Source organism: Dendrobates tinctorius, unplaced genomic scaffold (genome assembly GCF_039654945.1).
Source record: "Dendrobates tinctorius isolate UK_male_01 unplaced genomic scaffold, ASM3965494v1 ptg000070l, whole genome shotgun sequence".
In the NCBI taxonomy this organism is placed as follows: Eukaryota; Metazoa; Chordata; class Amphibia; order Anura; family Dendrobatidae; genus Dendrobates; species Dendrobates tinctorius.
This window is the reverse complement of record NW_027361738.1, coordinates 31,850,345-31,873,527: the sequence shown is the minus strand read 5'-3', so window position 1 is coordinate 31,873,527 and position 23,183 is coordinate 31,850,345. Positions and strand designations below refer to the sequence as shown.

The 23,183-nt window shown below is 49.1% G+C and overlaps 2 protein-coding genes across 10 annotated transcripts in view; one reads left to right on the top strand and one right to left on the bottom strand.

The window, feature by feature from the left end:
- The window catches only part of NUB1 (negative regulator of ubiquitin like proteins 1), a 144,945-nt gene extending 122,128 nt beyond the window's left edge, over nucleotides 1–22,817 (bottom strand). Inside the window, exons 1-3 of the mRNA XM_073581545.1 lie at nucleotides 22,678–22,817; nucleotides 17,211–17,328; nucleotides 16,435–16,602 (exon numbers count right to left, since the gene is read on the bottom strand). Coding sequence (XP_073437646.1) covers nucleotides 16,435–16,602; nucleotides 17,211–17,327 — 285 coding nt within the window. The 5' untranslated portion in view covers nucleotide 17,328; nucleotides 22,678–22,817. The remainder of the gene's footprint in view (nucleotides 1–16,434; nucleotides 16,603–17,210; nucleotides 17,329–22,677) is intronic.
- The window catches only part of XYLB (xylulokinase), a 331,699-nt gene that overhangs the window by 2,568 nt on the left and 305,948 nt on the right, over nucleotides 1–23,183 (top strand). For 2 of the 9 annotated variants that reach the window (XR_012233408.1, XM_073581546.1), the window contains exon 1: nucleotides 22,927–23,082. The exons of 2 other annotated variants lie outside the window; for them this stretch is intronic. The gene's annotated coding sequence lies outside the window, so the exon portion shown is untranslated. Of the gene's footprint in view, nucleotides 1–22,887; nucleotides 23,083–23,183 lie in introns of those variants that run through there. 5 more of the 9 variants (XM_073581547.1, XM_073581549.1, XM_073581551.1 and 2 more) reach the window with 4 other exon arrangements.

Sequence of the window (23,183 nt, the reverse complement as noted above, 5' to 3'; positions counted from 1 at the left end):
CCTGAAATACTCTGTGCTGCTGTCACCCTGCTCCTCCACCATATATCTCCCTCTGTGCCCCCATAGACAAGCACACTGCTCTCCTGAAATACTCTGTGCTGCTGTCACCCTGCTCCTCCACCATATATCTCCCTCTGTGCCCCCCATAGACCAGCACACTGCTCTCCTGAAATACTCTGTGCTGCTGTCACCCTGCTCCTCCACCATATATCTCCCTCTGTGCCCCCCATAGACCAGCACACTGCTCTCCTGAAATACTCTGTGCTGCTGTCACCCTGCTCCCAGAATCCTTGCTGCCTGCCATCCTCAGTGACCGAAGACCCCATTCCTCTCCACAGATCCTGTCCTGGCGATGTATGAAAGCGAGGCGACAGGGGCCTGATATTTGGAGGAAGGAGCAGGGTGACAGCAGCACAAAGTATTTCAGGAGAGCAGTGTGCTGGTCTGTGGGGGACACCCTGTTCGGTGCCAGGGATTGTACATAGAGCGCTGTGTTTTATACACATGGATGGACCGTCTGCTTGTCTGCTCCACAGAAATCCAGGACACATTTCTGCTGATTGGTGACCTGTTCTGATCCAGACTTTACATGAAAAGACAGCCAGTAACTTTGCAGGCCCCATCAAAATGGCTGCTCACTGTGTCCCTAGATGTCATCCTCTCTTTTCCCTTAGCAAACACCCAGAAGGGGAGGAGAGGAGTGACACCACACCCATGTCAGCAGATTCCGCCCATACAGTGTCCATTTTAGGGCATGATCATATATCAAAATCAAACATCATGGACACTGTATGCCCATAATTACTGCAGGACAGTAATGTGAGCTAGTTGTACACTAGGTTTTTGTGCCAAATGTCAGTATCTGCTCCCCCTAGTGTTAACAAGTGGAAATGCCAAACTTTTTAAAATTATTTTTCATATTTTACAAAATTAAAAACAAATGATAATATTTTTTAAGAAAATGTAAACATTAATAATTCTTTACATTTTTTCAATTGCTGAAAAAATTTTTTTGGGATGGCACCTTCCCTTTAAGGACCTTCCACCTACCTCTAACTTTGTCATTTGTGCCAATGTGCACCATGACCGCTGGATCCTCACCAGCCCCTCCCAGTAATCTGTCAACCCGATCAGCGATGTGTCGAACTCGAGCACCAGGTAGGCAGCACACCGTTCCACGATCCCTGTCTTTGTGACAGATTGCCCTATCTGTTTCCCTAATAATTGAGTCTCCCACTACCAGAACCTGTCTGGCCTGCCCTGCTCTCCTATTTCCCCCCTTACTGGAGCAGACACTCCTCCGGCTTTCAGAGGACATGCCTTGCTGCAGCAGTGCTACCCCTGCACTGACACTCCCCTCATCTGCCAACTCAGCAACCTTATTGGGGTGTGCCAGATCAGGACTAGCCTCCCTGGCGCTCTTCCCTCTACCCCGCCTTCTAAGGCTATGTGCCCACGTTAGCGTTTTTAAACGCTCAGGAAACTGATCCCCTTCCCAGAAAACGCGAGTCTTTTTTCCGCGTTTCTTGAGCGTTTTTTGCACAAAAGACGCGCATTTTTGACGTTTTTTTTGGTGCGTATTTTCTGGGAACATTGGGGAAGGCTAAAAACGCTCAGCAATGTGGAAATTAATGAGCATGCTGCGTTTTTAGACGCTAAGCGATTCCTGAGCGTTTAAAAACGCATGCATTGGCACAAAAAGCCAAAAACGCATGTAAATTAATTTGAAGCTTCTTTTAAGCGTTTCTGCAGCGTCTGAGCCGGCACAAACGCTGCGGAAACGCTTAAAAAAACGCAACGTGGGCACACAGCCTAACTGTCACCCAGCTAGCTGCTTCACTATCCTGCAACTCCAACCTAGCATCCCCCCCTCAGCTATCCCATTGAGCATCTGCTCAGTGAGCAGAAGACTCCTTTCCATATTGTCTATGGATCTCAGTGTTGCCAGCTGCACATTTAGATCCAGTATCTGGGCTTCCAAATGCACAACGTGCTCACATCTCACACAGCAGTATGTACACTCGACCGGCTGTTCAAGGATTTCATACATGCGGCAAGACGTGCACTGGATGGCATTGGCTATAGTGGAGCACATCCTAATGGGATTGTACCAGACAGAAAAGATAAGCAAAAATAAATAAAATGCATTAATAAAATATAACAGCACTTCAGTAATACCTCCCTTGGAAACTCCCTGAATCCAAAGTCACTGAATCACAAGTCACACACTTACCACAGTTCGCACTTATGCTCCGGTCACACTCGGTCAGGCAGAAGATTTAAAAGTTTTTTTTTTTTCCCTTTTACCAGCACACCACCTTGCTGCTCAATACACTTCCAAAAGGAGTTGAGCCCCAACCAGTTGCCCCTTATAAACCCTTAATTATGAACTCCCACCCTTAATTAACCCCTTGTGAATATAGTTACACCTCAAGATTTAAATGCAATATAGTTGTCATGATCCCAGTGCAGGTTTTTGGAGCTGCACACCGGGGGTTAATGTCTGGAGCTCTGTGCAGGTTTTGACCTGCAAACCTGGGGTTAATGATTGTGGCCTCTTTCTGGTTCTGGGAGAGCTTCATAAACCCCTGGGTAGCTTCAATCCCTGCCAGTTATACTTTTGCCTTTGGCCTAGTGTGCTGACCCCCGTGTGCCTGTGTTGCTATAGCTTGTTTATATGGTTCTGACCCGATTCTGTTTCCCGTTGTGAGTTTGCCTGTTGATTTTGTACTGCGTTATTATCTGTGTATGACTCATTGCCTGTGACCTGACTACTCTCTGCTCGCCCCTCTTGTACCTTGCAGCTATCTGTGTATGACTCATTGCCTGTGACCTGACTACTCTCTGCTCGCCCACTTTGGTACCTTGCAGCTATCTCTGTGTGTGACTCAGTGGCTACGTCCTGACTATTCTCACTGTCTATGCCCCTGGGTAACTTTGTCTCGCAGTTACTCTGCTAGGAATTGTCTTGCAGCTCCTAGCTCTGTGGAGTTTAAGCCACGCCTCTAGCAGTCACGTGCTTCAGGTCCTGCGGCTCTGAAGTACGCATCTATTCGGTTGCTGCCCGCTCCACAGGTAGCTTTGAGCACAGTTCACTTTACTCAGGACACGCGCACTGGCTCAGTGAGCAAGTTCAGTGCGGTGTCTCTGACATTATAACTGGCCTACAATTTTTTTTTTTTCTTCTCTCCTCACTGCTGCAGCATGGACCCAATGTGTGCTTTATCTGAGCAGGTGAAAAGCTTGACTCAGTCACTGCAGAAGCTTAGTTTGGAACACCCAGCTCTGGCCCAGTCCCAACGGCGGGTTGAGGACTCAGTTCAGGGGGTACTTTCTGCAGGCTTCCAGCAGGTGGGGAATAGAGATGTCATTTTAGTCCCACCTGAATCCCCGGTTAAATTGCCAGATATATTTTCTGGTAACAAGGATGATTTCAGGGCATTTAAGGAGGGCTGTAAGCTTTTTTTTTTCTTTGAGACCCCGCTCCTCTGGGGATGAGAAACAGAGGGTGGGGGTGGTGATGTCCCTGCTTAGGGGGACCCACAAGCCTGGGCATTCTCGCTTTCCTCTTCTGCCCCTGAGAGAATGTCTGTGGATGCATTTTTTGAAGCCTTAGGGCTTATTTATGATGAGCCTGATAGAGTGCGGTTGGCTGAGGACAAAGTCATGAGTGTCTGTCAGGGGGAGCACTCGGCCGAATGGTTCTGTACTGAATTCAGACGTTGGGCAGCCGAGATTTCCTGGAGTGACGCCACCCTGCGGGGGCTGTTCCACAGAGGCCTGTGTGAACGTCTGAAGGATGCTTTGGCACTTCATCCTCCGCCTGACTCCCTGGAGGATGCCATGGTCCAAGCGGTTCGCATGGATCGCAGGCTGCGGGCTAGAGGCATTATGCAACGGGAAACGCCCTTATTTTTCAGTGGAGATGAGACCCAGACTCTTCCTATGGCTATGGAGGTGAGCGCTGTCACCTGTGAGGGAAAGGAAAGAAGACGCCGTCGGGAAAAGCAGTTGTGCTTCTATTGTGGGAAATCTGGACATTGGAAGAAGGACTGCCCCTCCTGTCCGTCATCCTCCAAGATGGCGGGAAACGACTAGGTCTGGGTAGTAATCGAGGAGGCTACCCAGACCTTCAGGTACAATTTTCCTCATGTGCAAAAATGGTGCTGCAGGTGGAACTGGAACTTGGTTATGGTCCTGTTCAGACTACTGCTTTTATTGACTGCGGTTCGGCTGTGAACCTGATTGATACCAAGGTTATGACTCTTAATAAGATAGGGACAGTCAGGCTTCACGATCCTGTTAAACTTGTGGCAATTGACTCGTCTCCTCTTACCCAAGACGGTATCTGTTGCAGGTCTGAACTTTTTTCTCTAAAAGTGGGTTCCACTCGTGGAGAAAGTAAGTTGTCTGGTGGTAGATAACTTGCCTGCAGGACTGGTACTGGGGATGCCTTGGCTTCAACGCCATAATCCTACCATTGATTGGGTTACAGGGGAAATCACTCAATGGGGATGCAATAATAAATGTGGTAACCGGGGACATCTTGTTAACGCTGTTAAATCTGTGTTTGTGTCGTCTGTCGATCTGGAAGGTATCCCGGAGTACCTGAAAGATTTCGAAGACGTTTTTTCCGAAAGTGAGGCTGAGGCGCTGCCACCACATAGACCCTATGATTGTGCCATTGATTTAGTACCTGGAGCCAAGTTACCTAAGGCTCGATTGTTCAATTTGTCTGGGCCTGAGCGCCAAGCCATGAAGGAGTACATAGCTGAGAGTCTCCGCAAAGGGCATATCAGGCCTTCTGTGTCACCTGTGGCAGCAGGGTTCTTCTTTGTGAAGAAAAAAGATGGTGGTTTGCGGCCGTGCCTCGACTTTCGGGAACTGAACAAGATAACGGTTAGGAACTCTTACCCGCTTCCCCTCATCTCAGACTTATGTAACCAGTTAGCTGGGGCCCAATGGTTCTCCAAGTTAGATCTGCGGGGGGCCTACAATCTGATAAGGGTTCGGGAAGGGGACGAGTGGAAAACGGCATTCCTCACATCAGAAGGACTCTTTGAGAACCTGGTAATGCCATTTGGGTTAACTAATGCACCTGCTATTTTCCAAAATTTCATCAATGTTGTGTTTTCTGATCTGATAGGCCGTTTTGTTATTATTTATTTGGATGATATTTTGGTGTATTCCCCGGACAGTCAATCTCACTTGCAACATCTAAAGACAGTTCTCCAGAGACTCAGGGAGAACCAATTGTTCGCCAAATTGGAAAAGTGTTCGTTTTTTGTACAGGAGCTGTCTTTTTTGGGGTTGATTGTGTCCTGTGAGGGGTTTCGTATGGATCCTAAGAAGGTGCTGGCGATCGCTGACTGGGTTCAGCCTCGAGATCTTAAGGGGCTCCAGCGCTTCTTAGGATTTGCGAACTATTACCGGAGATTCATTAAGGCTAAGTGCACACGTACCGGAACTCTCGCGGAAATTACCGCGAGAATTCCGGAATTCCAGTCCGCGGGAAAATCGCATTTTAAATTCCTGCGATTTTCCCGCGGAAAAACTAGCATTTTGCAAGCGTATTTAGCTTGCAAAATGCTAGCGTTTTCCAAGCGATCTGTAGCATCGCTTGGAGAACTGATTGACAGGTTGGTCACACTCGTCAAACATAGTGTTTGACGAGTGTGACCAACTTTTTACTACTGAGGATGCCTATGCGGCATCAATAGTAAAAGAAAAAATGCAAAAAAAAATAAAAAATGGTGTTATTCTTACCTTCCGACGTCCCGCGCATCCGTTCCCAGTAATCCTTTGCGAAAATGCCAGCGATGACGTCCGTTCTCGCGGGATCGCGATGTCTCGCAGTAATTCGTGATGACGTCACGCGAATGACCGCGAGACTTCGCGATCCCGCGAGAACGGACGCAATCGCGGGTATTTTCGCAAAGGCTTACTGGGACCGGGAGCGTGGAGAGAAGCGGGAAGGCTGCGCGGGACGTCGGAGGGTGAGAATAACAATATTTTTTATTTTTAAATTCTTTTTTTTACAGTGATATGGTACCCAAAGCCCGGAGGACAGTCTCCTCTCCTCCGGACCGTGGGTACCATCCGCAATTGTTCTGCTTACTTTCCGCATGGTGTGCACAGCCACATGCGGGAAGTAAGCGGAACAATGCATTCCTATGGGTGCGGGATCGCCGCGATTCCGCAAATTAATGAGCATGCTGCGGTTTTTACCGCGAAGCGATTCCGCCGCGGTAAAAACTGCAGCATTAGCACAGCATTGCGGAATCCCATAGGAATGCATGGGATGCTTATTTTTCGCGTTTTCGCGGCAAAATCGCGCGATTAAAACCGCCGCGGAAACGCGAAAAAAACGCCACGTGTGAACTCAGCCTAAAGGTTTCTCACAAGTGGTTAAACCACTCACGGATCTTACCCAGAAGGGAGCTGATGTAAAAAATTGGTCTGTCCTCGCTAAGGAATCCTTCTCAGCGATTAAGAAATGTTTTATGTCTGCCCCGGTGTTGGTGCAACCTAACCCGTCCAAACCATTCATTGTGGAGGTGGATGCTTCTGAAGTAGGGGTGGGGGCTGTGCTATCCCAGGGTCCGGCCACCCTTACCAATCTCAAACCCTGTGCCTTCTTCTCCAAGAAGTTCTCTTCAGCTGAGAAAAACTATGATGTAGGCAATAGAGAACTTGTTGCGGTCAAGCTGGCGTTTGAGGAATGGAGGCACTTTTTGGAAGGGGCGGCTCACCCTATCACGGTTGTCACGGATCACAAAAATTTGGCATACCTTGAATCTGCTAAGAGGCTTACTCCTAGACAGGCCCGTTGGTCACTTTTTATTTCACGATTTCAGTTCTCAATTACTTTTCGACCGGGGTCCAAAAATGTTAAAGCGCATGCCCTGTCCAGAAGTTTTGATCCAGTGTCTCCCCCTGAGCCGCCGTCCTCCATTCTACCCCCAGGGGTGGTAGTGGCGGGGGTCTCAACTGAGTTGGAACAAGAAATCCTAAGGGCTCAGGCCCTAGCTCCGGCAACCAGGAGAAGCGATAAACTGTTTGTTCCAGATTCATTGCGGCCTAGACTTCTGCAGGAGTTTCATGATTCTAGGCTGAGTGCTCATCCAGGTCTCACAGCCACTAGAGAGGCAGTAGCCAGGGGTTTTTGGTGGCCTTCATTAAGGTCCGATGTCAAGGAATTTGTTTCTGCTTGTGGCATGTGTGCCCGTTCCAAAAGCTCGCATAACCGACCGGCTGGGGAACTCCTACCTTTACCGGTTCCTGATAGGCCATGGACTCATCTTTCCATGGATTTTATTACCGGCCTTCCACCTTCCAGGGGCAATACCGTGATCTTGGTGGTGGTGGATAGGTTTTCTAAACAGGCCCATTTCATTCCCTTGGCAGCATTACCTTCAGCAGAAACGTTGTCAAGATTGTTTGTGCAGCATGTGGTCCGATTGCATGGGGTACCCCTGAATGTTGTGTCTGACAGAGGTGTGCAGTTTGTGGCCAAATTTTGGAGGGCGTTCTGTATGAAATTGGGCATCTCACTCTCCTTCTCGTCGGCATATCACCCGGAGAGCAATGGTCAGACAGAACGCACCAATCAATCCCTGGAACAAATTCTCAGGTGTCTGACCTCCGCCAGACAGGAGGATTGGTGTGATGCGTTACCGTTGTCTGAATTCGCTTTTAACAACCGGGTGAGTCAGTCCACCAACATGTCCCCATTCCTGATTAACTATGGCTTTAATCCGCATTTTGGGGAGTTTTATCGGGTGTATTCCGGTTGTCCAGGAGCAGAGGGGTCCGTTCAATGGTTAAAAAACCTCTGGGCTGAAGTCCGGCGTAATATCTCTCGGGCCCAGGGGAGATACAAATATTTTGCGGACAAAAAGAGAGCCTCGGGAGACATGTTTCAGGTGGGAGAGAAGGTTTGGCTCTCCACGCGTAACATCAACTTAAAGGTACCATCAGTTAAGTTGGGACCAAAGTTCATTGGTCCGTAAGAGATTATGGAGATAGTCAACCCAGTGGCATATAGGTTGCATCTCCCCACCTCCTTAAAAATATCTAATGTGTTCCATAAGTCTCTGTTGAAACCAGCAGGATCTGTCAAAGAGAACTCTGAGACTGTTGTTCCTCCAGTGCTGGTGGAGGGTCAATTGGAGTATGAGGTCAGACATATCGTGGACTCTCGGTGGGTGCGCCGCTCTTTGCAGTACCTGGTCCATTGGAAGGGATATGGACCAGAAGAGCGCTCATGGGTCCCTGCTCGCTCGGTACATGCAGATCGCCTGGTTCAGGCGTTCCATGCCAAGTACCCGGGGAAGCCTGGGGGTCCAGAGGCCCCCCGTTGAGGGGGGTACTGTCATGATCCCAGTGCAGGTTTTTTGAGCTGCACACCGGGGGTTAATGTCTGGAGCTCTGTGCAGGTTTTGACCTGCACACTTGGGGTTAATGATTGTGGCCTCTTTCTGGTTCTGGGAGAGCTTCATAAACCCCTGGGTAGCTTCAATCCCTGCCAGTTATACTTTTGCCTTTGGCCTAGTGTGCTGACCCCCGTGTTCCTGTGTGTTGCTATAGCTTGTTTATATGGTTCTGACCCGATTCTGTTTCCCGTTGTGAGTTTGCCTGTTGATTTTGTACTGCGTTATTATCTGTGTATGACTCATTGCCTGTGACCTGACTACTCTCTGCTCGCCCCTCTTGTACCTTGCAGCTATCTGTGTATGACTCATTGCCTGTGACCTGACTACTCTCTGCTCGCCTCTCTTGTACCTTGCAGCTATCTGTGTATGACTCATTGCCTGTGACCTGACTACTCTCTGCTCGCCCACTTTGGTACCTTGCAGCTATCTCTGTGTGTGACTCAGTGGCTACGTCCTGACTATTCTCACTGTCTATGCCCCTGGGTAACTTTGTCTCGCAGTTACTCTGCTAGGAATTGTCTTGCAGCTCCTAGCTCTGTGGAGTTTAAGCCACGCCTCTAGCAGTCACGTGCTTCAGGTCCTGCGGCTCTGAAGTACGCATCTATTCGGTTGCTGCCCGCTCCACAGGTAGCTTTGAGCACAGTTCGCTTTACTCAGGACACGCGCACTGGCTCAGTGAGCAAGTTCAGTGCGGTGTCTCTGACAATAGTTAACCCTTAAAAACACAGATAGTAAAATAAGAGATTAACCCTATTAACCCATATGATCGCTTGCACAGTGCTCCTTGGGATGTTTAAAGTTTTGGAAATCATTTTGTATCCAAAGCCGGCTTTAAACTTCTCCACAACAGTATCACGGACCTGCCTGTTGTGCTCCTTGGTCTTCATGATGCTCTCTGTGCTTCATACAGAACCCTGAGACTATCACAGAGCAGGTACATTTATATGGAGACTTGATTACACACAGGTGGATTATATTTATCATCATTAGTCATTTAGGACAACATTGGATCATTCAGAGATCCACAATAAACTTCTGGAGCTGAGTTTTCTGCACTGAAAGTAAAGGGGCCGAATAATATTGCACGCCCCACTTTTCAGTTTTTGAATTTCCACAAAAATTTAAAATAACCAATAAATTTTGTTCAACTTCACAATTGTGTCCCACTTGTTGTTGATTATTCACCAAAAATTTACACCTGTTATCTTTATGTTTGATGCATGATATGTGGGAAAAGGTTGAAAAGTTCCTGGGGGCCGAATACTTTTGCTAGGCGCTGTACATTCTTTTGATCGCCCGTTATTGCACTTTAATGCAATGTCACAGCGACCAAAAAACGTAATTCTGACGTTTTGATTTTTTTTTTCCAGCTACGCCGTTTAGCAATCAGGTTAATCATTTTTTTTTCTTGACAGATCAGGCAATTCTGAACGTGGCGATGCCTAATATGTGATTTTTTTTTTTTTTTACTGTTTTATTTTGAATGGGGCGAAAGGGGGGTGATTTAAACTTTTAGTATTTTTTCATATTTTTTAAATGTTTTTTTTTTAACTTTTGGCATGCTTCAATAGCCTCCATGGGATGATAGCAACTGCCATAGCATGATCGGCTCTGCTACATATAGGCGATGCTCAGATCGCCTATATGTAGCAGAAATAAAGCATTGCTATGAGCGTCGACCACAAATTAGGCATCAACAACCATAGAGGTCTCCAGGAGACCTCTGGTTGTTATGCCAACTCATTGCTGGCGATGTGCGCATTTCCGTCCGTGGGGTCGGAAGCGGTTAAATGCTGCTGTCAAAGCGGGGGAGACGTCCAATGACAGACTGTGTCCGTCATTGGACATTAAGGGATTAAACGGTTATTCCCAACTTGGCAAGTTATCATCTATTCGCTGGATCATTAATACTCTACTGACCGCTCACGGTCCTGCTGAAGGAACCAAGAACACAGCCCTAACACATCCCTGGAAAATGGAGTGAGGCCACACGTGCAAGCTCAGAACTCGGCTATCTCCGGCAGTCCCACAGACAATGAATGAAGTTCCGTTCTCCTAATTGTCGCAGTCCCAGCAGATACACAATTTATCACCTACCTCGAGAGTAGGTCATAATCTGCCGATGTAAGAGAAATCCAATATCTGCATGTGAATATAATATTTCATGCAGCACAATCTCCATTTTGTTACATCTTTTGTCTTCTTACATAAATCTCTATTTTGACCAATTGATTTGACTTTATTCTCACTTCTGCTTTTAAATATCATAATATCACCGTGTGTCTGTGAATTTTGTGTCTCCTACTGGCTGGTCACTGCCTAACATCATAGGGAGATAACTTTGCAGTGCAACACAATGCTCGGACTGGCCATCGGCTCTCCTGATCAGATCCTGACAGCTTTTATTTCTATACAGGAGAGCCGCCAGCCAGTCAGGGCATTCTGTTGTGATCCTCGGCCAAGTTATATGGCCTTCTGACTTTGCCCTTATAATTCGGAATCCACAGACCACAGGCTTTAGGGGGCTTCGTAAAAATACTATTTCTGGAGCCCACTATATTTCTGCAACAACTCCACGTTGGGAATAGAGGAATTTTTTGGTTCTTACTGTAAAATCTCTTTCTTGGAGCCTTCATTGGGGGACACAGATTACCATGGGTGTATGCTGCTGCTAGGAGGCTGACACTATGCAAAATAAGGAAAAACTTGGCTCCTCCCTGGCAGTATACATCCACCGACAGGCAGGAAATACCTCAGTTGGTGAAAAAGCAGTAGGAGAAAAACAACAACTCTTAACATGTACCAACCCAACAAGGCCCAACACGGTACCACTTAAACAGGGAGGGTGCTGTGTCCCCCAATGAAGGCTCCAAGAAAGAGATTTTATGGTAAGAACCAAAAAATCCCTCTTTCTTTATCGCTTCATTGGGGGACACAGATTACCATGGGACGTTCCAAAGCAGTCTCGGAAAGACAGGATAACGCCGCCAACTCAGACACTCTCCTAATGAATGTAATGGCGATCAGGAAAGTTACCTTCCACGAGAGAAGGGAAAGAGGAATGTCCTGTGTAGGCTCAAAAGGCGCCTACTGGAGAGCGCCAAGAACGAGATTGAGGTCCCACGGATCTATCGGAGAATGAAGAGGAGGAGCCACGTGGGCGACCCCCTGGAGAAAAGTCTTAACTTGCGGTAATGGGGCGAGATCTCTTTGGAAAAAAATCGACAGGGCCGATACCTGGCCTTTGAGGGTACTGAGAGACAGGCCGCATCTAAGCCGGACTGGAGGAAACCAAGTATGGATGGAATGGAGAACGACAATGGAAAAACATTATTATCGTCGCACCAACGGAAAAAAGCTTTCCAGTACCTATGGTAAATGCGGGAGGTGGCTAGTTTTCTAGCTCTGATCATGGTCTGAATGACCTGGTTGGAAAAACCTGATTGTCTTAGAATCGCGGCCTCAACGGCAATGCCGTTAAACTGAGAGACCGAGAATTCTGGTGGTAAAGGGGACCTTGTGAGAGAAGATCTGGATGGTCTGGAAGCCTCCAGGGGACGTCCGCGAGCATGTTCACCAGCTCCGCGTACCAAGGTCGTCTTGGCCAGTCCGGAGCCACCAGAATTACTGGGATGCCATCTGATTTTATTTTCTTGACCACCCTTGGGATCAGGGCAAGGGGAGGGAACAGGTAAGGAAATTGGAACTGGGACCACGGAATTACCAGGGCGCCGCAACCGACGGCTAGAGGGTCCCTGAACCTGGCTACGAAGCAAGGAACTTTGTGGTTCATCAGAGATGCCATGAGATCAACGTCCGGGGTGCTCCAATGCTGGCATATCTGGTTGAAGACTGTGGGGTGAAGGGACCAATCGCCTGACGCCAGGCCCTGGCGACTTAGGAAGTCGGCTGCCCAATTTTCTGGAATGTGAACGGCGGAGATCGCCGGAACGTAACGCTCTGCCCAACGCAGTATCTTTGCCACTTCTGACATTACCTGCCTGCTGTGAGTACCGCCCTGATGGTTTATGTACGCCACGGCCGTGGCGTTGTCCGATTAAATGCGGACTGGTTTGCCTACGAGGTGAGGCTGCCAGCGGAGGAGGGCAAGGAAGATCGCTCTGATTTCCAGGAGGTTGATGGGAAGAAGAGACTCCTGGGCGTTCCAGCGCCCTTGGGCCGTCTTCCGATAGAAAACCGCCCCCCATCCTAGAAGACTGGCGTCGGTGGTGATGACTTGCCACTGAGGCGGAAGAAAGGACCTTCCCTGTAGAACTGACGCCGGTATTGTCCACCAAGTCAGAGATTGCCTTACTTTGAGAGGAAGGAGTATGGGACGGTCCAGAGAAGCCGAAGTCTTGTCCCAGGCAGAAAGGAGGGACAGCTGGAGCGGACGAGTGTGAAATTGTGCGAAAGGCACTGCTTCCATGGAAGCTATCATCTTCCCCAGGACCCTCATGCAAGACCGAAGGGGAATGGGCCTCGACCGTTTCAAGGATCTGATCCCCTTGCAAAGGGCTGAAAATTTTTCCCTCGGAAGAAACACTCGGGCTAGATTCGTGTTGAATTCCATGCCTCAAAAGGTCAGACGCTGAGTAGAGTGCAGGATGGATTTCTCTTTGTTGACTATCTATCAGAGACGGGAGAGAGTATCCAGATTAATTTGAAGATTTTGTAGACAGTCCTGACAGGACGAGCCCTTGATCAGCAGATCTTCCAGATAAGGGATAATGAGAATCCCCCTGGAGCGAAGAATGGCCATGACTGTTGCCATCACCTTCGTAAAGACACGGGGAGCAGAGGCTAGGCCGAAGGGGAGGGCCGTGAACTGATAGTGATCTTCTGGAATCGCAAAACGGTGATATCTCTGATGTTGCAAACAAACAGGGATGTGAAGATAGGCATCCTGTATGTCCATAGAGCAGAGCAGAGGAACTCTCCGGGTTCCATCGAGGCTATCACCAAGCGCAGAGACTCCATCTTGAAGTGGAGGATCCTCACGTGGCGATTGAGCAACTTGAGGTCCAAGATTGGGTGAAGGGAGCCGTCTTTTTTCGGGACTACGAAGAGATTCGAGTAAAACCCTGAAAACCGTTCGTTTGAAGGAACGGGAACGATAACTCTGACGGAAAGAAGGGAGGAGACGTCCTGAAGGAACCCTGTGGTCTGGGACGGCTGTCTTGGGGGTCGAGTAAGAAAGAAGCGACAGTTTGGGGGGGAAGAAAATTCGATTTTGTAACCGGATATGATGATTTCCCTGACCCAAGCGTCGTCGACCACGGACAGCCAAGCGTCCATGAAAGAAGAGAGCCTGCCTCCCAACCTGGAAGAAATTCCAGGTGGGGGTGAACCGTCACTTTGAGGAGAATCTACCGGAGCGTGAACGTGAGGACCTGGAGGGTTGGCCTCTTGATTTCCAGCGGGGAGCGGGTTCATACGATGGTTTTCTGCGATCTCTGGAGGCAGAAGGCCGGTCCTGCTGGGCTGATCCTTCTGCGGAAGAGAAGGGGCGAAAGGACCTAAACGGTCGAGGAGCCTTTCTGTTGAAAAACCGCCTAGGCCGAGACTGAGGAAGGGAGGTACTTTTACCGCCAGTGGCATTGGAAATTATCTGATCCAGCTCGGCGCCAAAGAGTCTAGAGCCGTGAAATGCTAGGTTGGTGAGCGACTTCTTGGATGTGGTGTCCGCACTCCATGACTTCAACCAAAGGATACGGCGCACAGCTACTATGTTGCTGTTAGCTCTTGCTACACACCCAGCCGCATCTAAGGAGGCGGCCAAAAGGTATTTACCCGCATGTTTAATTTGGTCTGCTAGGTCTGCCAGCTCATCCTGAGGGGTGGACGATAGGATGCCCCTGCGAAGAATTTTTGCCCAAGCTGAAATGACTTTCGCCACCCAGGCAGAAGCGAAAATAGGGCAGAGAGGTGCGCCGGATGCTTCGAAAATTGATTTAGCCAGTGATCCTATTTCCTTGTCTGTTGGATCTTTCAGGGATGCCCCGTCCGGAAGGGACAGAACCGTCTTAGAGGAGAGACAGGAAACTGGTGGGCTCAGGGGCTTTAGTCCATTTAGTAAGAAGGTCCGCATCAAATGGATACAGGATGTCTAAGTACCTGCGGCCTGAGAAACGCTTCTCAGGGTGTTCCCAGTGCTTGGTTAAAGTAATCTCAAACTCTTTGTGATTAGGAAAGGTTCGGGAGGGAGGTTTCGCTCGTTTAAAGGGGACAGAGCCGTCCTGACGACTCACTGTGAGAGGCGGTCGGAGCACAGGTGGCTGTAGATAGCTGAGGTAATCGTTCTAAGACCTGGACCAGGGACTGAGAAACTTTAGTCAGGTCAGAGACCGACTGAGACATTGCAACAGCCCACTCTGGGGGAGGGGGAGTGCACTCATTCCGGGACTCGGGGTGCTCCGGTGGGGCAGACATAGCGGAAGGACTGCAGGACGGACAGAAGGGGGACGACCGACCTGACGCCCACTTATTTTTGCAGCGCGCGCAGGCATAGTGAGTAACTGAGGGTCTAGGGTAAGGAGCCCTTGCAGGGTTGGGCATAAGTGAAGCCTGCAGTATTACTGCGGCAAGTATCTGTAAGGGGAGTACTGCCGAGGGAGCTCAGAATAAGGGTCTCAGAAATATAAGAGCCTACCGTGACCAGCACCGATATCTGATGCGCAGCAGACAGCAGCTGTGTCCCCCAAGCTGAGATCCGTGGTGGGTCGCACACGAGGTCTCAGAGGGGCGCAGGACCTTAGAGATGGGCGGCAGCGCTGCGCTGTGGATTGCGGGGGGGGCGGGTCAGAAGGAGCTATGAACAGAAAGAAACCCTGCGATAGGCTAATAAAAAAAAAAAAAAAAAAAGCGCCAACCAAGCGCGGGCTCTGCAGAGGGCGAGACCCGGAGCTTAAGTGAAAGTGAAAACGGGCTGCGCCGGCTTCTGCCCCCGGAGTCTGGTCCTGAAGCGATGAGTCCCTGGGCTGCCCGGTGCCTGAGACGCCGCAGGTATGAGGAAGAGGACCCGCTGACTGCTTCTTCAGAGTAGCGCACCCGGCGTGTGGGAGCTGAGAGGCGTGCGCCTCCAAGCGAGTGGGTGGGAAATTCAAATTGACACTGTCTGCTAACAGCGGCACCAACCTCACAGACTTCTATGTGGGGCGAGCATGGGACTGATGGTAGCCTTCAGCAGTGCCTCAGGCTGCTTACCTGGCGTCCACATGCTCCCTGAAGAGGATGATCACAGGGGCCCGCGATGAGGGGGGCCGTGAAGGTCCTCTGCCCCGCACTATCTCATGATAGTGCAGAAGACGGCACCAACCCTTTGCCCGCAGGGGAGAGTCACCGCCGGTGACCGCCATCTTCCTCTCAGCCCTGTCCCGGGAGAGGGGTGAGGAGGGGAATCGGCTAGGACCCGCCACCTGTAGTCAGCCCGTAACACCCGAGGGTGGTAGGGAAAAGGTCCTGCCTGCGGTCCTGAGAGTTGCGATGTGGATAACACCACATTGCTCGCTCAGCCGTGTGATATGGGAAAGCAGGGTGAAAATTTACCCCGTTTCCCGGAGTTGAATCTGAAAAATAAATGGGAAAAGATTAATACACACACACAAAACCTAAAAGAGAAAAAGGGAAACGTTAAATGCGGATCTGGGGAGATCCCGGTCCGCCTCCTACAGACACTAAGCACAAACTGAGGTATTTCCCGCCTGTCGGTGGGTGTATACTGCTGGGGAGGAGCCAAGTTTTTTCTTATTTTGCATAGTGTCAGCCTCCTAGCAGCAGCAGCAGCATACACCCATGGTAATCTGTGTCCCCCAATGAAGCGATAAAGAAAACAATTTAATACTGAGACTTGAGGGGGCACTGCACTTAGGAATTCCTGTATAATCCTATATTGTATTGTATACGCACACATTAGTAAGACATCTCCAGATAAATCTCTGAGCCCAAAAATTACCATGAAATACGGTCGATCCCTTTCAGATATTAAATTATTGCTTACCTTGTTAAGTTTGCGAGGCAAGAAAACCTGTAATGACGCCAGCCCCTTTGTTTTAAATGCTTCATTTCCAATGCCACGTTGTATTGCGGAGCAGCGGATTTCTTCCAATGCACTGGCTATATCTTCCAGGCTATAGTTCAGTCTTTCACAATATTTCAGAGACAGTTCCTGAAATTAACATAGAATGTGATGCTTTAAAAATAGGTGATAAAATATTAGATGCTCAGACAACCCCTTTAAATGCTTTGGTGCACCGTCCTATACAGCGGAGCCTCAAAGACCGGACATGGAGACCAGCAACCATGTCACCAAGAAAGTTTCTTGTACGACGCGGCTTACACGTCATGCCGTTACTCCAGTCACTTCTAGTTTGTAGCAATGACAGAGTGCTTCCCCACCTCCTCTCGGTGATGGACAGGTTGTTGCAGTGTATTCTTAAAATAATTCTAATGAACCTACATTTCTAACAAATTCAATACTGTAAAGTAATAAAAAAATGCAATAAAATCAAATGTCACTAGTTAACTTGCAAATAAGCCAAGTAATATCTTTGGATGGAAACCAGTCTGGTGTCCACCTCTTTCGTATTAGGTCAAGGCTGTAGCTGCAGGGTGGACTGGGCATCGCATCAGCAGGTTACAATGCTTGGAGCAACGCTCTCATAGGACACAGATATTACTGGGTCTTGTGTTATGCTTGACTTATTATTGGCACAGTTACACCAGTAATGTCATGGCTAGAAATGTGCTCGTGTATCTACAACGCCCAGCACCCACTTTAAGCTCAGGTCCAGCTTCCTGCTTCTCTGTGGTATACGGGGATTTCCAGAGTTGAACACGATCCTCCCTTAGGAAATTTGTCAGCTGGGAAACCAGGAATTTTTTTTCCGCCATCCTAAAAGAAGAAAACAAGAAATAATGCATCAATGATGTTCTTAAAACTGAGGCTTCCTAAAATCCATTAAGGGTATGTTCACACAATGTCTTTTACAGGAAAATTCTACCTGGAATACGCCTGAAAAATTGCCCTATAAAATGAAGATAAAAAAACGACATTGCGGTGTTCTGTCTTATGGCACGTTTTTTAACTGCTTCAAAGCTCGGAAACGCTGCAGATGTTAAAAGAAGCGACATGTTCATTCTTCTATAATAAGGGTATGTGCACACGTTGCCGATTGTCCTGCGGATTTTTCCGCGCGGATTTTAACAAAATCCGCAGGTCAAAAGACCTGCGGTTTATCTGCGGATTAGCCTGCGGTTTAGCCCAGCGGTTTGACACCTCTACAATGGAGAAGGTGTGAAACCGCTGCGGATTCTGCACAAAGAAGTGACATGCTGTGGATTAGAAACCACAGCAAATCCGCAGCATGTGCACAGCGTTTTTGGTTTTTCATTGATTTTAATGGTACTGTACAACGCAGCAGAAACTGCTGCGAATCCGCAGAGCCAAATCCGCTGGGAATCTGCAGCAGAATCCGCAGCGTGTGCACATACTCTAAGAGTATAGAACAAAGCAGCCGCCTCAAGAACGACGATGAAGCAGCTGCAGGAAAACTAGACTGTGCAAGCATCTACAGGACACCATGTACACATACTCCTCCACACTAGAGGCATAATTACACACAGATAATGGGCTAGAAGTGTTTTCTTCTCCAGACCTGAGGATTCATCCCGGTACAACTGGAGTTAGTTGTGAATTTTGACTCCCCGCTGCAGCCAGTGAGAACATTTGAAACTGATCTGCTGAAAGAACTGACGTCCTAGGGATTTAAGATTCCAACTTGAATATTACTTTGGCTCTACGTGGCGGTGTCATTAACCACATCAGGGTTAGACACTGGAGGCGCTCTATACTTTTGCTTGTGCCTACCAAGAAATGTTTGTAATTGATCAATAACATTTTCTATTGTCCAAAGCCTGATACAGCCGCATCAGTGAAAAATTAAAAGGTTAAGGCTGCTGAAATGCTGAAAGGTAAAACCAAACTGAGGCGCTGATCACAGGGGCACTGAGCCCCGCCGGCCGGCCCAATTACTGGTTAGTTTGTGAGCAGGCGCTCGTGTTTGACTGACAGCTCAGTACAGCAGAAACGTCGCAGTGGACTAACAGCTGCACTGGAGGAGGTGACCACTGCGAAGGCCCAGGAGCCGCTGTATGGATGCCTATGAAGGTGGGAAGAGGTGACACGGTTACAAACTGAGGCAGCAGTTCTTATCAAGAACGAGCAGTCGTAAAAAAACTCATTTCCCAAGAATCACACTGTCTATATAGGCCGCCAATCACTCATAGAACAACAAAAATTATTGTTCATAGTGTGAAATGATCTTTTAAGTTTTCGAAAGAAAACAAACATTCATTTTTTAAGCAGCACGTCGTCCTGTGTAAACATGACGTGCTGCAGAGAATAGTTACATTCTGTGCACATGAAAGTGTAAGTAGTCTGTTTAAACAGGCCATTAAATGACTGTAGACCGGCCTGTCCGGTCACTGCCCATAGACTGCAGCAGAGGCTGGTCGCCGTGTAAATAATGGGAGAAGTTAAAATGACTTTCTGGTTTCACCCTGTCCCCTGCTGCAGTTTGCTTAAAACCGAAACAAAACTGCTTTACTCCCTCTTCCCCAGTCCAGCGCTGACTCCCCGCTGCTGCTCCTCCTGGTGCAGGTTATTGTCTGCAGCACTGACGTCATGTCAGCAGCGCTGCTGCCAATCAGCTCAAGTTGGGCAGAGTGGCTGAGCTCACTGATTGGCTGCAGCACTTTCAACATGATGTCAGTGCTGCAGACACATATAGACACTACTGAGAGCAGCGTCAGAGACTCAGTGCTGGACCTGGGGAGGATGTGTAAAGCAAAGGAAATATCTGTCTTTACAATAGATAAGTGCACACTCCACATGAGTAGCCAACACTGTGATTATTGTCCCATTCACCACTACAACCTGCCATGCACAAGCACATATACACTATATACAGGAGCTCATCTCCCCTCGCCCGCCGCGCACTGTATATACAGGAGCTCATCTCCCCCCGCGCACTGTATATAAAGGAGCCCACCTTTCCTATATATACAGGAACTTGTCTCTCCCTCTACTGTATATACAGCTCACCTCCCCCCTGTACTGTATATACAGGAGCTCAACTCCCCCTGTACTGTATATACAGGAGCTCACCTCCCCCTGTACTGTATATACAGGAGCTCACCTCTCCCCTGTACTGTATATACAGGAGCTCACCTCCCCCCCGTACTGTATATACAGGAGCTCACCTCCCCCTGTACTGTATATACAGGAGCTCACCTCCCCCTGTACTGTATATACAGGAGCTCACCTCTCCCCTGTACTGTATATACAGGAGCTCACCTCCCCCCCGTACTGTATATACAGGAGCTCACCTCCCCCTGTACTGTATATACAGGAGCTCACCTCTCCCCTGTACTGTATATACAGGAGCTCACCTCCCCCCCGTACTGTATATACAGGAGCTCACCTCCCCCTGTACTGTATATACAGGAGCTCACCTCCCCCTGTACTGTATATACAGGAGCTCACCTCTCCCCTGTACTGTATATACAGGAGCTCACCTCCCCCCCGTACTGTATATACAGGAGCTCACCTCCCCCTGTACTGTATATACAGGAGCTCACCTCCCCCTGTACTGTATATACAGGAGCTCACCTCCCCCCCGTACTGTATATACAGGAGCTCACCTCCCCCCCGTACTGTATATACAGGAGCTCACCTCCCCCCTGTACTGTATATACAGGAGCTCACCTCCCCCTATACTGTATATACAGGAGCTCACCTCCCCCCTATACTGTATATACAGGAGTTCGCCCTCCCTCCTGTACTATATATACAGGAGCTCACCTCCCCCTGTACTGTATATACAGGAGCTCACCTCCCCCTGTACTGTATATACAGGAGCTCACCTCCCCCTGTACTGTATATACAGGAGCTCACCTCCCCCCTGTACTGTATATACAGGAGCTCACCTCCCCTTATACTGTATATACAGGAGCTCACCTCCCCCCTGTACTGTATATACAGGAGCTCACCTCCCCTTATACTGTATATACAGGAGCTCACCTCCCCTTATACTGTATATACAGGAGCTCACCTCCCCCCTGTACTGTATATACAGGAGCTCACCTCCCCCCTATACTGTATATACAGGAGCTCACCTCCCCCTGTACTGTATATACAGGAGCTCACCTCTCCCCTGTACTGTATATACAGGAGCTCGCCTCTCCCCTGTACTGTATATACAGGAGCTCACCTCCCCCTATACTGTATATACAGGAGCTCACCTCCCCCCTGTACTGTATATACAGGAGCTCACCTCCCCCCTATACTGTATATACAGGAGCTCACCTCCCCCCTATACTGTATATACAGGAGCTCACCTCCCCCCTGTACTGTATATACAGGAGCTCACCTCCCCCCTATACTGTATATGCAGGAGCTCACCTCCCCCCTGTACTGTATATACAGGAGCTCACCTCCCCCCTATACTGTATATACAGGAGCTCACCTCCCCCCTGTACTGTATATACAGGAGCTCACCTCCCCCTGTACTGTATATACAGGAGCTCACCTCCCCCTGTACTGTATATACAGGAGCTCACCTCCCCCCTGTACTGTATATACAGGAGCTCACCTCCCCCCTATACTGTATATACAGGAGCTCACCTCCCCCTGTACTGTATATACAGGAGCTCACCTCCCCCCTATACTGTATATACAGGAGCTCACCTCCCCCCTATACTGTATATACAGGAGCTCACCTCCCCCTGTACTGTATATACAGGAGCTCACCTCCCCCTGTACTGTATATACAGGAGCTCACCTCCCCCCTGTACTGTATATACAGGAGCTCACCTCCCCTTATACTGTATATACAGGAGCTCACCTCCCCCTTATACTGTATATACAGGAGCTCACCTCCCCCCTGTACTGTATATACAGGAGCTCGCCTCCCCCCTGTACTGTATATACAGGAGCTCGCCTCCCCCCTGTACTGTATATACAGGAGCTCACCTCCCCCTGTACTGTATATACAGGAGCTCACCTCCCCCCTATACTGTATATACAGGAGCTCACCTCCCCCCTATACTGTATATACAGGAGCTCACCTCCCCCCTACACTGTATATACAGGAGCTCACCTCCCCCCTGTACTGTATATACAGGAGCTCGCCTCCCCCCTGTACTGTATATACAGGAGCTCACCTCCCCCCTATACTGTATATACAGGAGCTCACCTCCCCCCTATACTGTATATACAGGAGCTCGCCTCCCCCCGTACTGTATATACAGGAGCTCGCCTCCCCCCGTACTGTATATACAGGAGCTCGCCTCCCCCCTGTACTGTATATACAGGAGCTCGCCTCCCCCCTATACTGTATATACAGGAGCTCACCTCCCCCCTGTACTGTATATACAGGAGCTCACCTCCCCCCTATACTGTATATACAGGAGCTCACCTCCCCCCTGTACTGTATATACAGGAGCTCACCTCCCCCTGTACTGTATATACAGGAGCTCACCTCCCCCCTGTACTGTATATACAGGAGCTCACCTCCCCCCTATACTGTATATACAGGAGCTCACCTCCCCCCTATACTGTATATACAGGAGCTCGCCTCCCCCCTGTACTGTATATACAGGAGCTCACCTCCCCCCTGTACTGTATATACAGGAGCTCACCTCCCCCCTATACTGTATATACAGGAGCTCACCTCCCCCCCTGTACTGTATATACAGGAGCTCACCTCCCCCCTGTACTGTATATACAGGAGCTCACCTCCCCCCTGTACTGTATATACAGGAGCTCACCTCCCCCCTATACTGTATATACAGGAGCTCACCTCCCCCCTATACTGTATATACAGGAGCTCACCTCCCCCTGTACTGTATATACAGGAGCTCACCTCCCCCTGTACTGTATATACAGGAGCTCACCTCCCCCCTATACTGTATATACAGGAGCTCACCTCCCCTTATACTGTATATACAGGAGCTCGCCTCCCCCCTGTACTGTATATACAGGAGCTCACCTCCCCCCTGTACTGTATATACAGGAGCTCACCTCCCCCTGTACTGTATATACAGGAGCTCACCTCCCCCCTGTACTGTATATACAGGAGCTCACCTCCCCCCTATACTGTATATACAGGAGCTCACCTCCCCCCTGTACTGTATATACAGGAGCTCGCCTCCCCCTGTACTGTATATACCGTCTATATACCTCCAGTGTTCTCTCCGTTGCAGTCTGTGTCGGTGGCAGTTTCGTGTATTGTATATGGAAAGAAAACACAGTCACGCTTCCATGTCCACCCACGGTCTCCAGGCCGGCCAATCACTGAACAGCTCTGATGAAGTGTAGCTAATACAAGGGTAATGATTGGTTATAATGGAGACATACTGGCGCTAGGGTAGGTTGTGGTTAGTCCCCTCCATACATACAGCGTGTGGATGAGGAAGTTTGCCCGCACGTCACCGCTAAAAAAGAAAGCGGAAGCGGCTGAGGTGACAGGTGAGGCACCTGCCTAATGTGCCCGCAGGGGGCGCCACAGTCAGTGAAGCCATGGAACTCGCACCCCTGCAGACCTCAGCGTCTGAGAGCTGGGAATAGACGTGACAGTGGTGTGAGGTATGATGGGCATACAAGCAGATGTCGGGCTGGCTTCACATCCTGCGGTTTTGTGTCGGTTTTTCCTGACAATTTTATTCCTTTTTTTCCTCCATAAAGGT